Source organism: Crocodylus porosus, unplaced genomic scaffold (genome assembly GCF_001723895.1).
Source record: "Crocodylus porosus isolate Cpor-Errol unplaced genomic scaffold, CroPor_comp1, whole genome shotgun sequence".
NCBI classification, from domain to species: Eukaryota; Metazoa; Chordata; order Crocodylia; family Crocodylidae; genus Crocodylus; species Crocodylus porosus.
In genome coordinates, this window is record NW_017728886.1 from 85,508,232 (window position 1) to 85,526,083 (window position 17,852).

The following is a 17,852-nucleotide window of genomic DNA, read 5'->3' on the forward strand; positions in this document are numbered from 1 at the left end:
AATATATATTTTACTGTTAATGTAATGTTAAAGCCTGAGTCAGTATCGCAACACTTAATCTTTAAGGAAATATATCTTGAAAAATGGACAAACTTTTGTTTTGCAAAAAAGATACCCATTTATATTTATAGCTAACACTTTAAAATACTTCAGAAAGAATACTAAAAAATAGAAATCATAGAAAATTAGGGTTGGAAGGGACCTCAAGAAGTCATTTAGTCCAACACCCTGCTCAAAGCAGGACCATCCCAACAATCTCATCCCAGCCAAAGCTTTATCTAGCTGGGTCTTAAAAACCTCCAAGGATAGATTCCACAACCTCTCTGGGTAGCCAGTTCCAGTGCTTTACCTACCCTACTAGTGAGAGAGTTTTTGCTAATATCTAACCTAAACCTTTCTTGCTGCAACTTGAGACCATTGCTCCTTGTTCTGTCATCTGCCACCACTGAGAACAGTCTAGCTCCACCGTCTTTGGAACCACCCTTCAGGTAGTTGAAGGCTGCTATTAAATCCCCTCTCAGTCTTCTCTTATGCAGACTAAGCCCAATTCCCTGAGCCTCTTCTCCTAAGTCATGTTCCATAGCCCCCTAAGCATTTTCGTTATCTTGTTGTACTCTCTCCAGTTTGTCTATATTTGGAGGACTTGTACTGTTCCAGTTATATGCCTTTGATTGAAAGAACCAAAATACTTTAGAAAATTGATCAAAATTTATGAAACTTAATGGTTAGGTAAAATTGAGTAGTTGGAATATTCTAATTCAGATTATTATTTATTCTAAACTCTACTGCTTATAGTGCCAACAGATCTCTTAGATTAGTAGCACACTATGATAAATTTGTTTAGGGAAATAAGAAACCTAGATTAAAAAGTTCTTTCCAAAGACTTCAGCAAAAGTGGGGACTGATGGTTCCATGCATTAAATACTACTATAATGACAGGCCAATTTAGCAATCTGGTGTATTGGATAACACCAATTTACAATAAGCACTGGATAAAGGTAGAAGAAACATACATCCAAAAGTCAAACTTAATATATTACTATGGCTAAAGAAATATTTCAGGCCAAATTTAAATATATATTTGATTCCTCTTGCCCTGGATTAAGCAATGAGGAAGACGAGTGAAACTTCCTGAGGTTTTCCTTTTCTTTCTTGGAATAACCCAAAATGGAGCCATAGAGACCAGAGTGGAAATGGCAAGATTGTTCAGTTTTGTTTCCTGGAAAATACACTTGTAATAAGCTTGTAGCAGGGCTGAGGAGAAGAAAATTAGGGGATTGAATTTTGCGCTCTGAGGGGCCAGTGAATGAGGTCACTGAGAGAGTCTCATCTGTGATACTACTAGCTAGCTTCTTAAAGCTCGGAAGAGAGAGTTGTGAATTTATTCTGCAGCTTGATGAGGTGCGGTGTTGTTTGTTTCTTATTAGTTGGGAGAGAGATTATATATAATATATAGAATGCAGTAATTCAGTTCTGAGATGACAAAACCATGAATAACTCATCATGTCAACATTTTAAAAGATAAGGAAGTAGCTTCTGACCAGTCAAACATGAAAGAGACTCTCTTGATCCTTAAGGCTAGGGACAGAAATTGTACACAAACTGATAAAAGTGATCAGAAACCAGTTTAAATCTGTAACATGACAGAAGTTCAGTGCACATAAACTGCTTTCAAAATGGCTGAAACCAGTTTAAAATAAACCTGAATGGATGAAGTATCAGCCTTAACTGATCTAGATTAAATTGGTTTATTGAACTTCTGTCCTAGATCCTCTCCAGATTTCAGTTAATTCACAGTCCCCCAGTATCCCAGGATGCTTTGAGTCTTTCCCATAACCCCCTGCACCTTGCAGGGCAGGCAGGCTAGCCTTGGCCCAACTTGTCTGTTCCTGCTACAGGTGTGTAGCTGCATTTCTGGAATCAAAAGTGAATGTCTGTTCACTTCCTTCTTGGTTAAAGTTATGCAATTTAGACTAACTTGAGAAGATTGAATTGCTTCAGCCTTGGGCTTTCTCACTGTCTGTACTTGGGGTGCTCAGGTTTGGCCTGCAGGACTCCTTCCTGGTCCAAAAATTTGGTGAAGGGGAGCTGTGACAGTGTTAATTGCTGCTCCCCAATTGATAGATTTCTGGGAACCCCACAGGCTGTGGCCTTGCATACTAGATCAGGCAGAGCAGAGGCAGCATGAAGCCTGATCTGGGCATATGGGATGGGGCAGTGCAGGCCTGAGCATAACTTTCAGCTTGCAGGGCCAGAAGGTTGAGCACCCTGGTCTACAAGGAACTAGATTTCAACCAGCCAAATGTGAAAGATGCTCTTGGTCTTTAATAGACTATAAGTAGATTTTAATCTTTTTTTTTTTTTTTTTTTTAAATTTCTTTAGGGTGGAGTACATTCAAAGGGGTAGCTGTCTTTTCCTGAGGTGTTATCACAGCTTTGAGTTCTAAACTCTTTTAGATAATTTGTCGGAAGATCCTTTCTTCTTTCAGACATTGGATTGTCTGGATTATACTGTTGTTTGCAATTTGAAAGTTGAAGTTACGTTTTATAAGCATAACACAGCATCTCGCGATCTTTCCTTGTGGCCTCCAATGGATGCAGAATGGAAGAGACTAATAGGGCTGAAATCTAGGGACTCTGTTTGGAAGAGCAATAGCCTACATCTGTTTAGGATATTTCAGAGAGGAAAATCCATGCTAAGAACACTTCTGTTATAGCTGATGGCAGAGCAGACCAAACCAGGGTGTGGGGCCTGAGGCAAATCTGCCCGTGCAAGACCCTGTTTCAGCCCCAATCCCATGTGGCCTGGATCTGAAAAAACTGCTACTGGCAGTGGCGGGAAGGTGGGAGGGGGGTAGCAAGTAGCTGGATGCGGCTGCTCTGTCTGGCTCTGTAGGGCCCCCCAAAGTGTGGGGCATGGGGCAGTCACCCCGTCCCCCCCCCCCCACCGGGATGGCCCTGGCTGATGGGCAGGATGAGGGCAGAAGTCTTTCTAGTAAGATAGTATTTTCTGATCAACAACAGCAAAGGCTGGGGAATATATCAAAGAGTGCTTGCATGGATAGTATCTCTGACTTGCTGAGGAGATAGCTTATCAGTTTCTAAATGATATCAAGGTCAGAAGTAGAAAGAAGAGGTTGGAGATAAGAAGTTTACTTTTTCAGTAGTAGCCATTCACAAACTAGAGATACTATGCAGTTCATGGTACAGCCATTAGCATTAAGTCTCTCTCTCTCTCTGTCTCTGTCTCTGTCTCTCTCTCAACACTGGTTGAAACCTTGATCCGTACTTGATCTGGTTCAAACCTTTATCTGAGGCAGAAGTGACTAAGAAGTTTACAGGGAACTTACTAAGTTTTCACTGACCAGGAGAGGACTGAATCCAGTTCTCATATTTTGGCTCAGACTTACCCGACTGTTTTTTAGAATTGTAATAAATGCTGTTTAATTTTTTGCTGAAATATCAGTTAAGGATGCCATCAGCTTTTTAAATTACCAGACCAACAAATTCAAAATTTAGTTAGACCCTTAATATTAACCTTAAAAAAAAAAAATCTGATCCATGGTCCTTGTTTTATTTTTGTTTAAACATTGCATAAAACTACTTGTATGTCATTTCCATTGACTAATTTCAGAATCATATGTTGGTGAAATCATTTGTGTGATCTTGGCTAGTGCTTCAGAAATTCTTGGCCTTTAAGCAACAAATGAAAAGTTTATTTTTACTGTGTTCAGTGATAGATTTAATCTCCTGAACACCATACAGTGCGACATTTGATCTTTTGAGCCATGTAAATAGTACATAAGAGGTCAAATGACCAGTAAGGTTCCTTAATAAAATTATTTTGTACACATTTTCAAATGAAGCTTGGCTTTCCACATGTGGTAGGTGTATGTGTATATAACATAAAATATGTTTCTCATTTTATAAACAATAAAACCTAGGTTGAACAGAAGCCTTTCTTATAATTAAAAAACCCTGATTTATAATTTAAAAAACATGTGTTTTAGTGTAAGAAAACCTAAGGAAAATTGTAACTCTAAAACAGTCGGCTCATTTAGAAAACACTTCAAGATATGTACATGTTAAATCCATAATTCTATTAAAAGGATTGAATTTGGTAATAGGAAGCTTTCATTTTATTTATTTTTTAACTGTTAACACAGTTAAAGAATTTGCATTTCCTAAAAAGATGTATGACTCTTACCTACCAAAGTAACAGGAAAGATTAGCAAAGTATTATTTCTGCCTTGCTAAAGCACTTGGATAAGATAGGTGCATTTTACATCTATCTAAAATCATGCACCACATTTTTTTACACTTTGGGAGATAAAGCATGTGTTCTGTCTTATATAAGACTGACTAATGTTACAGTTATGTTGCTTAAATAAAATGTTTTACTTAAAAATCTACATTTAGAGATTGGCTGTTTAGAACCTGAAACAAGGTTTAAAACGTTACAGATAAAACTTGACGGAATTTAATAATCAAATTGAAGTTGTCAGTGAATCTAGTAGCCAGTGACGTAAATGCTGCTGATATGATATATATGATCTTTATTACTTTCAATTGTAGAGTACGTAATAAAAGGCACTAGTTTGGCTGATTTCACTAGCTGGCAAAATGTTAGTTGGCTTTTAAACAGTGCTTTAATGGTTTCCATGTTGCAAATACTTTTTTGCAAAATGTAGGTGATCTGTATAGATCTTTACATGATTTAACTTTAGCAGATTAGCTTTCATTGTTAGCTTAGCTAAGCTTCCTTTAGAAGTCACTGTAGACTCTTGATTAATGGACTGTTTCATTCTGTTTCATGTTTAATAAGGGGAATGGCATTTTTCTAAGGTTGAAGGAAATTCTTTTCTATGCATTGATTTATGATTTTGTTAAACCAAAGTGCTATTTCTGCCTTATTAAAGCACTTGGATAAGAAGAATGTGTTTTACATCAGTGGTCAGTAAAATCATCTACCAAAATCTTTTACACTTTGGGAGATAAAGAAAATGTTCTGTGTTATACAATACTGACTAATTTTATAGTTTTTGTAGAGGTTTGTTTAAATAAAACGTTTTACTTGGAAATCTACATTTAGAGATTGGCAGTTAAATTAGATTTTGTTAAAAGTTAAATTACTGGTAACTTTAAAAAAGTTTTGCTTGTTTATTTTTAGTGTTAGTCCACTTCAAACTTTTAATCCTGTATTTTATCCTATTCCATCCCCCACACACCATAGAAGGACCAGGCTCCCTGATGGCCATGTGACTTCTGTCCCACTCTGGCTCCTTGGGGTACCCTCCCTTTTTACCTTGCTTGCCATGCCTTGGTGGAACTTTTATAGTATTTAGGGAGGCTGCCCCAGAGTAAGCCCTACTTCACTTTAGCCTTACCCCTTGGGCACTAAATTTACCCCTTTTAGTGCCTCAGGGCACCAATTACCTTATGAACAGCATTTGTGGCCTCTCTTGTAGCCATGCCTATGCCTTTCAGGTGTTACTCTCTATCTAAGTGCTGACTTTTTTGATCCTCCTTAAAACATACAACAAAAGTTTGTGGATGTAAGGTATGGAAAAAGCTCATCAGTGTGAGGTTAATGGTAGTTTTATGACACTGTCTGTTTCCATAGTTCATGGGCTAGTTCAGGGGTCGGCAACACTTTTTTCATCTGGGGGTGGGATACCTTTAAAGGAGCTTAGCTCTGAGCCTCTTCTAACTTGGTCCATGCTGCTACTACCATTGCTTCTCCACACTGCCTGGGCAAAGCCCTCCTGCTGCTGAGATGCCTCGGAAGCCACTGTGGGCTGCATAAAATGGCTTCATAGGCCAGATTCAGCTGGCAGTGCATAGGTTGCTGACCTGAACTAAGCTACTAGAAAGCTGGGATGAAATGAGTGTAGCTGTATTTTTATTTATTTTTATTTCCAAAATTAATAAAACATACTTCTCTAGCTTAAAAACAATGACTCTTTTTATTTTGGAAATAAGTACAAAAATAAATAAAAATACAGCTACACTCATTTCATTCCAGCTTTCTAGTAGCTTAGTTCAGGTCAGCAACCTTATGCATTTCCAGCTGAATCTGGCCCATGGACCCATTTTATGCAGCCCACAGTGGTTTCTGAGGCATTTCAGCAGCAGGATTCCTGACTCAGACATAGTACATGTTAACTCTAATTAAAAGAGTGATTCCTGTCACAGATAAAATGTGGGCACTACTTGCAGAAGCTACTGCTCAGGACACCACATTGCAAAAAGTGATAACAGCTATTTGTGCTGGGTGGCTTGGAAAACATATACATAACCACTACTCTCAGTTCACGGAAGAGCTGTCAATACCAGATGGCATTTTGTTCAAAGACTCATGATTTACTGTTCCAGCAGTGCTAAAGAAAGATGTTAAACAGAATACATGAGGGGGATCTAGGCATTTCAAAATGCAAGAGGAGAGCAGGGGGTGCTCTACACTGGCTCAACATAAATAATGACAGTGAAGATAATGTAAAAGGCTTGTACAATGTGGCTAGATCAGTGCAAAGAAAAGAGCCCATGATGGTCATGGAGCTCTGTGGTATCAAGTGGGCATTAACTTAGGCATGCAGGAAAAAATTATGTATTGGTGCTTGATTATTATTCTCACTGTCTTGAAATTTCATGGCTCAAAAGTAAAGCAGCAAACCATGTCATAACTTGCATCAAATAGATTTTTGCTAGACATGGGATTCCACAAACTGTGAGACCTCAGTTCAACTATCTTGAGTTTAAAGAGTTTGCAAACAAATATGGATTCCATCACAACACTTTAAGTCCTAAATACCCACAATCCAATGGCCTGGTGGAAGATGGAGTACAAATAGTGAAGAAATTGGGGAAAAAAAGCCAGATTCACACATGGATGTTTACCCGTTACTCTTAAATTGTCCCCAGCTCAGGTAACTCAAAACCAGGCTGCCAAACCTTGTGGATGATGCTCATCAGAATGAAAAGCAAGACATGAAACCATTAAAAAAAATCAACAAACTCAAACAAAAATGGTACTATGAGAAGGGTTCCAGGGAGTTACTACAACTGCACAACAAAGATATGGCGCTTATTTCAGATGAACGAACATGGAAACAAAAAGCACAAGTTTCCCATCAAGTAGTTTCCAGATCCTATAAAGTTATCATACCGGAAGGACCCGTGTTAAGAAGGAGCAGATGACACTTTAAGCTTGTAAAAGGGTAAAAAAGAAGCAGCATCATGAGATTCACCAAAGGAAACGGCTAACAACAAAGCAACAAGAAATGGCAGAGGAGATTGAAAATCACACAGAAGTAGAGACATCTGAACAAGGAAACCAAACAAAACTGAACCAGTACGGAATGAGAATGCAGAGAATTTGAGAAGATCACTTAGAGCTGAAAAGCCAACACAAAGACTAGTAGAGGCCTGTTAAAGTGTGCTTTAATGATGGGTTGAACTAACTTCCATTACAAGGGATATGTTGCATGTAAAGGGGGAAGATGTGTGGATACCTTTAAGAGTGTTATGTATAAGTTGTTACATTTGCCTTGGGATTTGAGGAGACAACTGAAGGGAACAGCACAACAGTAGGCTGGGCACTGCTCTCTGGATAAACAAGCTTTATTATTCTATAAGCTTAACTCCTTGGTCTTTTGAGAACTACATAGATAACGCTCCTATTTCAGAGGATTAGGATTCAAAAGGTGTGGGGGGGTTAGAACACTAGAAAAGTCAGTACATTGGGGCAGTGGAGTCACTGAATCTGGCTTTGTTTCATTTGCACTATGGATGTTCTTTGCTCTCTAATTAGCCATTTTCTTTTCCCTCTTTTTATTCCCAGTCATTCCATTGTGTAGAGTCCTAATTGGGCCAATATAAATATTGGTAGTAGAGCATTCGCTTTAACTTTGAACATTCTGGGTGAAGTCATGGGTTCATTAAGTTAATGGATGTTTTTCCATAGATTTGTTTGGGTTTTAAGACTTCATTCTATTCTGTTTTGAGTCATAAGTGGTCTATTAGCTAAATGTAACTTGAAACCTAAGCCTTAGTTACAATAAGGGTTCCTTAGATAGCTTTGACAGTGCAAAAGGTCATTATATTGGAAGTAAATTACACTTGTGCCCATTTTAAAGCAGCTTTATACTGCCAATGGTAAATGGGTGTTCCTTTATACTTAAAGTATATAAAAATTCAGGCCTAAGTGTTTACTCAAAAAATAAATGGCTGATTAACATTGCTTTGTTTCAATTTCATATAGGTCGAGATTTGATATGCATACAGTCCATGGATGGAATGCTTATGTTGTTTGAACAAGAAAGTTATGCTTTTGGACGATTTCTTCCTGGCTTTCTTCTGCCTGGTCCATTAACTTACAGCTCTCGAACGGATTCTTTCATTACAGTATCTTCCTCTCGGCAGGTTGAGAGCTACAAGTATGTATACATGTTAATTATTGTGTGGGGCTTTTTTGTGGCTGCTATCATAGAATGTATAAGTTGACCAAATGGAAATATGTATGTTCTGTGAAAGTATAAGTATCACACTAACATTTTATTTGCTTTTATTACTGTTGTACCACATTTCTCCGTGCAAGAGGGGAAAAAAACCATAACAAGATTTAAGTTGCCAGCTGACTGCTTTTATTACAGCTTTGAGCGCTTGTGTATTAATCTGGAGAGGTATAAATTTGCCTTATAGTAATTACCAGGAGATTGAGACAAAAATCTAGAGATAAGTGGAGTCAGGGGACCTGGCTAAAAACTTAGTATGGAGAAGCAATATCAGAAGCCTTAGTAATGTTCTCAGGGAGAAGATTGGGCAGCCAGGGGTGTGTGTGTGTGTGTGTGTGTGTGTGTGTGTGTGTGTGTGTGTGTGTGTGTGTGTGTGTGTGTGTGTGTGTGTGTGTGTGTGTGTGTGTGTACACTTTCTCTCAGAGCATTGTCCAGTCTTCTTCCTGAGAACATATACGTTTTGTGTGTATGTATATACATATACGGTATTTGAGTTTATGTACTAATGCAAGAAGCATTACAAATAAATAAAAACAACTGGAGGTCCTACTCATTGACAAGCCCTTGATTTAAAGATGGAGGACAGGAAATTGATGGGTCTTGAGGGGACTTCAGAGTCCCATCTTTGAGCCAGAGATTCATCTGCAAAAGCTGCAGTTCTTTCTTCAAGGCAGAGTAGGCTGTATGCTGTGGTTTCTGTCCTCTCTCTTCCTCTGCTCTCTCCTCTCTGCTTTGATGGCAAGATGCTTTACCTCAAAGTGGGCTGCCACTCGGTTGAGGTTGTGGCACCATTGGAGTTGGTTAGCAGTCAGCTTCTCCCAGCTCTTGATGTCAGCATCCATTTTCTTGAGGTATGCCTTCAACATGTCCTGATAGCATTTCCTCTGGCTGCCATAAGATGTTAAGCCACAGTGAAGCTGGGAGTAGAGCACTTGTTTTGGGAGTCAAGAATCTAGCACCTGCTCATGATGTTCTGTCCAGCGCAGTTGGTGGATGGTGGGGCCAGGCCGCGGGGTCAGGGCCCTTCCCAGCTGGCTGCAGTTTGGGGCTGAGGGACCTGTGCGCCCAGATTACTCCTGGCTCCCCACACCCAGGCTGGGCTGGGCTATCATGGAGCCACTGTGGTGGGCACGGCTCTCCCCCTCTGGCTTGGATTGTGGTCATAGGAGCCACAGCCAGCTGGGAAGGGCCTCGTCTCCCACTATCTGCCCGCCTTGGCTGGGGCTGCAGGACTGAGCTGGGCCAGCCCTCAGATGCTGCTGAGGGTGGGAATGGAGGGGCAGGGCTGGGCTGGGCCATGTGGGCAGGGCCCTTCCCAGCCAGCTAGGGCCGTGGGAGCTGTGTTCCTGGATTGCTCCTGGCTCTCCGCTGTAACAAGTGGGGATCCTGGGGCTGGTCAAATCATTGGCCCACCCACTTGTCTCTGGGCTAACTGCTTGCTTACCATGTCTGCCACACCTTTGATGATATTAATTAGATGTTAACCAGGTGGGAGGCTGCCCATTTACTTGCCAAGGGCCTATGTACGTGACTTTGACCTTCCCTATACTGTGTCCCATGCCTCGCAGGTGGCATCCATATCTCCCCAGTGCCTCACACTGGGACCCACACTCCAGTGCCACATGTCGGGACTCTCACTCTTGTGCCCTCACACTGGAACTCACAATCCCCATGCCCTCAAGTTGGGACCTGTGATCCTTGTGCCCTCACACTGGGACTTAAAACCATGTACGCAGGGCTCCCAGCCCTGACCTTTTCCCCAGGCTCCGTGCCCAGCTTGGCACCCTCTTGGTCCCCTCATGCCCCACACTGGGCCTCAATCCCCATATGCCCCACACTGGGCTTCTCAATATCCCCAAGCTCATCCCCTGCCTGAAACTGGGTTTTAATTCCCTTATCCCTTTGCTCCAGGAGTTTCATACACAGCTCCCCAGTAGGCTTAGGGTCCCACCCCCCTGGAGCCTCACGCTGCAACTCAGGACTCTCAGTGAGCCTGGAAACTGCTTCAGGTCCCTTCATGATTTGGGCCCTGCCTCAGGACTCGCTGTGAGCCTGGGCTCTTGCTTTGTTTTTCGTGGTGTGCCTTCCCTAACTTTTCCCCTCCACGGGTCACCCGCAAGGCAGCAGGGGCAGAGGCTTTCTGGCACCCCATACTTGCCCTTCACTGGAGAGGCCCAGATGTGGCATTTCCTGGAGACTGCCCTTCCACCAGCAGTTCCACCACACCATCCAGCCCAAGCAGGGTGCAGTTTTAGGTTATGTCCCAGGACCAGGAGCCTCCACCTTCCCCATAGCTCCTACCCTGAACCTCCAGGATGGCTTGTTCTTCTCCCAGCTGCTAGCAGCAGACTGCTGGCCCCAGTACTTAGGGCCTTGCTCTTATAAAGAACAGCTGGGCCCTGTTCCCAATCAAGTAATTGTGCCTGATTGAGAGTGCAGCCACCTGCAAGCTGGTTGGCTGTCTGCTCATGCCCCTGTGAGTAACAGAGTACACCCTGTGCTCTGCTACACCTGCACCAAGGCCAGAGTGGGCTGTTATGGAACTGCTGTAGTAAGCAGGGCTTTTCCCCTCCTCCACTTCCTCCTTCCTCACCACAGGGCTTGTGGTGGGGAGGGGAGCCTCTGTGCAATGCTGCCTTGGAGTTCAGGGCTGGAGGGGCACAGTGCTGCGCCCTGCTGTGGAGCAGGGGGGGAAACCATCCATAGGAAGCCCTTTGTGGCCTTTTTCCCCAGCGGTACAGAGCCCCCCGGTGGGTGTTCTCAGTTGTGGGCGCTGTGAGAAAATCTTCTGCTCTTTAGATTGTGCTTGTACAGTAGGGTCTGGCCAGGGCTCAGGCAGGGGCTGGATTAGACACTAGAGGACCTCTGGAGGTCCCTGTCAGCTCTGTGCTTCTCTGTGACTTCCCTCTCCCTTTCCCCCTTTGCTTCAGACCTGGGGTCTGGCCATGCTAAAGCAGCGAGTGGAGGGCAGGCAGACCCCAGATGGGGTCCCACGCCATTGGGATAGAGGGGAGGGGGGATTAATGGCCCCCTTCCCCTCAGGCTACTGATGTTTGGCCAAACACCTTGTTCCTCAAGCAGCGAGGGGGATACTATGGAGCATGGTTTCCCACCCCCAGCCCCTTCTTAGCCAGCTGGAGCAGTGATAGTGCTCTGGTAGCGGGGGCGGGGCCAACCCTGGCCTGCTGTAGCAGACAGCCCAGCCCAGCCCAGCCCAGGGCTGCAAAGCATCCTGGGATGCTGGGGGACTGTGAATTAACTTAAACGAGGAAGGGGTTTGGGACAGAAGTTCTGTTAAACCGGTTTGACCTAAATCAGTTATGTCTGATTACTACATTCAACCAGATTTGTTTTAAACCAGTTTGGGCCATTTTGAAAGCAGTTTATGTGCACTGAATTTCTGTTCTGTTGCAGGTTTAAATCAGTTTCTGATCACTTAAACTGGTTTGTGTGTGACTTCTGTCCCTAGCCTTAGTGAAGACACTGTGTGAGATCCTTGCAGACTTTTGGGGTTGAAGAGATTTGATGTTGAAAACCTTTGTGTTGCTTTTGGCTGTTTTTGTTTTTTTGGAGCAAGTTGATTGTTCATAGTGGATCTGTCAAGACAATGATCTATCTAGCAGTTGTCATTTTTTTTCCTAGATTAAAATTCGTGGTATGCTCCAGTCTTACCCGCAATGGGGGGGGTGTGTGTGTGTGTATATATATATATATATATATATATATATAGATAGATAGATAGATAGATAGATAGATATTTATTTTTCAAAGCATAAAACATATTCTGTTACTCTGCCAGAAGAAATCATGCTGAAAAATGGGAAGACATCTGGAACAGTGATCCTCACATTCATCTGCACAATAACAAAATAAAATTATTTTAAAATCCTATATCATCAGTATCTCAAGCCACTTAAGATTAAATGCGTTTATGTTATAGGAATGGGCAAATGTTGGAGGGAATATGGTTATTTGGAAGGATTCTTCCACCTATGGTGGACATGTCCCAGAATTAATTTTTCTGGAAGGAGGCTGGAGACATGTTGAAGGAAATAACAGGATACCAACTATCAGATAACTCCTTAGGTTCATGGGGAATTGATCACTGCTCATGGGGAATTGATCACTGCTCTTCTACTGGCTACAAGAATTACAATTGCAAAAGCCTGAGAGCAAAGTCTAAAATCACTGACTGATTGCAAAAAGTGTGAGAAGTTTTAATAATGGAAAAGTTGACGTATCAAGTCAGTGCTCAACAGGGAAGAAGGCAGAAGATATTTAAGTGAATCTGGTGGAGATTGTTGCTTTTTTTTTTTTCTCCAGCCAAAACTAGAAAATGTGAGAAACCTTTTTCAAATATTGAAGTGCAAGTTCTATGAGCCTGACAATGAATTTTGAGGTTTGGGGGTAGAGGTGAGTGGAGAATGGTGGGATTCATTTTGTATGGAGTGCTGGACAGGTGGAGGAGTGAATTTATTGTGTAAAGAAAAGGAAATACAGAAGCTAACATTGATGGAGATGTTAGGGAGTTGTCGGAGACTGAGTGGAAAGGGAAAGGAGTAGAAGACTGTGGATATAATGGGCTGTGGTAGTGCTATTGGTGGGAGATTGGTATATCTTGTCTTTGTATATTTGGGGGATTGATTGTATTTTTAAATGTTGGATTGGTTATTTTATAAGTTGGATTAATTAATAAATAAAATTAAAAAACCAAACAAACTCCACAAATTTTATGAATTTTGTGGCATTCCAACTGAAAATCACTGAGATCTAAATTCAGAAGAGATATAGAGAAGGGCCTTTGAGGCTAAAAAACATTGAGAATCGCTAATCTAGCTGGAGCCACTTAAGGGTGGGCAGGGACAGGACCTTACCTGCTGTGCCCTACTTTTTCCACTGTCTGCCCTGTTCTGTATCTCTGGAGCAAGGGCAGCCCTCACTGCTGGTGCCTGAGACCTTTCAGGAACAGCCTCAGCAATCACTCATAGCCCCTCTTGCTGGCCCCAGAAACATGGTAAGAGCAGAGGGGATGAGACAGGCTGCAAAACACAGTTCTGTCTGTGCATCCATCCATCTACCTGCCTGGTTTCAGCAAAGTACACTGCTGGGAGCTGGGGTGGAAGGAGCTGGCACAAGGGCTGTCTGGGAGCAGGGAAGGCAGCAGCAGCTGTAGGTACTGGAGTAGTTGGGACAGGTTTACCTCCTTGTGCAGTGGGGGCGTCTCATAGCACACTCTTGTTAATCTCTGGGTACACCAGTCTGCTGGAACACTCTTTAAGAATTGGTGGACTAGACAAAAGTACTATCAGGTGGATACATGACTAGTTGGATCAACAAGTAGTTATCAGTGGCTCAGTGTCTAGTTGGGAGTGTCAAGTGAGGCTCCCCAGCAGTCTGTCCTAAATTTGGTGTTGTTTAACATTCTTATTAATAATTTGGATGATAGGATTGAATGCATGCTTAGCAGATTTGTGGATGACACTAAGTTGGGTGTAGTTGCAGATACTCTGGAGGGTAGGGTTAGGATCCAGAATGACACAGATAGATTGGAAAAATGGTACACAGTTAACCAGATGACATTCAGCATGGACAAGTACAAAGTCTTGCACTGGGATGGAATAACCACATACACAAATAAGGACTGGAAATGAGTAGCTAGGCTGCTCAAGGCAGGATCATCCTTGACTAAATGGTCCCAACAAAGTGGCCTCAAACTACATCAGAGGAAATTTTCTTCAGACATTAGGAAGAACTCCCTGGGTTCTCAAATGGGGAGTGGTTAAACACTGGAACAGGCTACATAGAGAAGTTGTGGGATCTCCATCTTGGGAAATTTTCAAGAGCAGGTTAAACCAGACACTTGGATGTAATCATTTAGTGTGAGCCCTGGATCTTTGCATTGAGTGAGGGCAGGCTGCCACTGTGGGCAGGGGCAGTGCTGGACTATTATTGGTAGGGGGGGCTGGGCTGGGGCAGGTGGTGGTGCTGGGAGGGAGGGCTGGGGAATGCGGGGGCTACAACCACCAAAAAATTCACTATAGCCTCCCTCCTAGCACTGCTGCTGCCCTGCCCTGGCTGGGCAGTGCCTGCCCCTGCCTCTGCCCCAGTGCCAGCCCTGCTTCTTCCCTCACTGCAGGGGCCTTGATCTGCCCCCAACCCCTTTCTGCCCAACAGACTTACCAGCTGGATGCCACTCTCCAAGCTGCGAGGCCGCATATTGGCAATCGTATTGGTATCGGCCGATATGGCTTGTCATTGCTATTGGCCCAAAAACCTCTTTATTGGTGCACCCCTAATACAGGTTGGTATAAGAAGGTAAAACATCAACAGTCTCTTCTCAATCAGGGTGTCAGAGATGTGGCACACGAAGCCAGTCTGTTGGGTGCTGCATGTGGTATCTGCATCAGACTAGGCTTGTGCACTGGCTCTGGGGCCAGATCTGGCCCACAGACCATCACTCTGCACTAGAACCAGCATGCAGAGCTGGTCTCTCATGGGCACCACATGCCCTACACTGGCTTTGTGTGCCACATGCAGCTCAAGCCGTGGACTAGATCTGACATACTGTATGCAGTGTGTGGGGCTGGATCCAGTGTGTGCTGCATGTAGCTCTGGGCTTATCCAGGGTGTGTACTGCATGTGCTGCCCCACTGGATTGGCCCTGCACACTGGCTTCAAGGCTGATCTGGTCCTACACACTAGAGCCAGTGTGCAAGAGCCAGTTTCCAGGCATCTCGTGCAGCATGCACTCCATGCGTGGGCCCCAGCCTGGTGCTGTTATGTGCTGCACGCAGGCTGGTTTGGGGCATGCTGCATGAGCTGCCCTTACCAGATTGGCCCTGCACATTGGTTCTGGGATATGAGGCCAGTCAGTGGGTCTGACATGGCCCACAGGCAATGCCCAGGTCTGGATGAGTTTGACATCCCACTTTAAGTATAATCAATGTCCATGGTATTTGTTTAAGAAAAAAATGAAAAAACTCAAAAGCTCAAAAAAGATTCTCCATCTAAATTAAATAGCATGATTCAAAGCTACAACACATTAGCTATCCAGAAGAATGTTGGATGTTTATGCATTTTGTTGGGATTAAAAAAAATAGAATACAGTGGATAATTTTTTTTTTTTTAAAGGCTATATTAATTGGGGGTAGGAGGAGTAATGCAAATACAGGGGCTATTGTGAGGGAAGAGCTGGACAAAATCTTGAAGGTAAAAATTAAGAGGAAGGTTAGTGAAGTACAGGAGATAAGGAAGAAATGTGGGGTGAGAGTTGTGTACAATAAGTGGGAGCATGACAACAGACATAATTTCATGAGTTTTATTTGGTATCAGTATTTTTGAATTCAAGCTTCCAAGCAACTTGTCCCTGGATTAAAGGAAAGGATTTTCCTCTGTATGTGTTGGCCTTATGGTTCTGATTAAGAATGAAATAGACATCTATGACTATCATTAGAAATGCAACAAGCAGTTATTGTATGAATCCCAAGGGTCCTTGTATTTCAGCTCTCAGTACTTAGTTTTGATCATGAGGAATTTAGTACAGCTTTATTTTCCCTCATAAATGACAGCCCATCTTTTGTGAATCGTTATTTTAGGCCTCTGTTATAGCGTCTGGTATGTAAAAACTTCAAAATTTAAAATGGTCAGAGCTTGGCATAAGTCAGTTCATCATAGAGCCACATTACTTGTGCAAGTTCACAATAACTATCTTTTTAATGGAAACAAGGGACTAGCACCCTGTTACTGGTAAAACATTTTACTATATAGGTTTTGAAAAGTTTGAGGAAATTCAATCCATTCCACCGTTGTAGAGTCCAATTTGTTTACATCAGTGCCATAATCCTCTAGGGCAGGGTCACCTGGCTGGTTTACAGGCTGGGTTGGTATTTACCCCTAGTAAATCCCAACGGGGTCTGGCCTGCACACTTCACATGCGTGTGCCAGGCCCAGGAGTCACTGCACACAGCATATGGGGCCACTATGGGGCATGTGGGCTGGAACCAGTGCTGCTTACAGCACAGGGGGCTGCTCTGGGGTGCTTCAGTGCAGCCTGCACCTGGTTCCCCTGTGCCATGTGGCAGAGGCAAGGGGTGGGGGTCAAGCTGCTTGACTTCTCCCATCTCCCCACAACCAGCCCCCTTACCACCTATCTCCCAGCTACTGCTTTTCCCTACTGCTGTGGGGGGTAGAGAATGGAATGAATTTAAGATGACTATCCAATAATTAGATTCTAGACTTGGAAAATTATCATATATAATGATACCCGCAACGTTGAGTGTGGTGAAATCCAATCTATGCTATCAGTATTATATTTATATAAAGTATAGCACATTATAATTTTCCATGTCTAAAAATAATATGGTAAAATGAGAGTCCCTTCCCTGGGGAGCACACATTGTAAAAATATAAGGTTGGCCATACAGGCATATAACCTACAAGTAAATGAGTGTTGTCATGATTGGCATAAGCTAATAAAACTATATTTTGGTGCTGTTTGCATGTTAGTGGAAGTTCCTTTAATTTGTGCCTAATATAAAAGATTTTTCAAACATACTCTTAGGCCCTGCTTTCCATCCAGAGTTAGATCTGGGATACTGGATGCAGACCGTTACTCTCAAGGAAATTCAAAAAATCAAAACTAAACATTTAAAATGTACTGATCAAGACGATTAATACCATATATCTCAATGTCCTACTTCATGACTAGTAACTTTCTGAGTTACTTCTTCCTGCAGTTTAAGTATCATGTGAACTTGAGGCAGTTGACTGCACCAATTCTGTATTCAGCAGTTCTGTATTTTCAGGATTCAGCCCCACAGTAGGTAGTAGGGGTGTGTGAAGTAGGTCATATTTGATTGAGATTCGTCCCAATTTGGGGACAGTGATTCGATTAGCCAATTCAGATCACTTTTCCAATTTTGATTCAGCTGAACCTGAAGATTTGATTACAACTCAGAGAATCAGTGATCCAGCCATAGACACAGCTTTAAATGTTTTTTCTACACACCTCGAGGTACTGGGCATGGCTTGTGAATGCTGAGATGGTGGGGTGGATGGAGCATCCCACAGGAGTGCGGGGGTCCCCCCCCATGTGCTTGGTAGCAGACCCCCTTGCCCCCTCCCCCGACTTGGTGATCGGCTGCGGGGGGACCCTGGGTGGTCCCCCAGACTCAGGAAGCACTGGTCACTGGGGGGAGGGAGGGGACCTGCGCACTCTGTGGTGGACCCAGAAGTGGACTGGAAGTTTCATAGTTTCATAGTAGCTAGAGTCGGAAGGGACCTAGGTAGATCATCTAGTCCGACCCCCTGCCTGAGCAGGAAAGAGCACCGGGGTCAGAT

General features: G+C 43.1%; 1 protein-coding gene across 8 annotated transcripts in view; it reads left to right on the forward strand.

The window, feature by feature from the left end:
- The window catches only part of BBS9 (Bardet-Biedl syndrome 9), a 479,447-nt gene that overhangs the window by 46,226 nt on the left and 415,369 nt on the right, over positions 1-17,852 (forward strand). For all 8 annotated transcript variants that reach the window (XR_002101810.1, XM_019538477.1, XM_019538430.1 and 5 more), the window contains one exon: positions 8,261-8,435. Coding sequence is in view for 7 of the 8 variants with exons in the window: in XM_019538477.1 (XP_019394022.1) it covers positions 8,261-8,435 (175 nt within the window). In the remaining variant the exon portion in view is untranslated. The remainder of the gene's footprint in view (positions 1-8,260; positions 8,436-17,852) is intronic.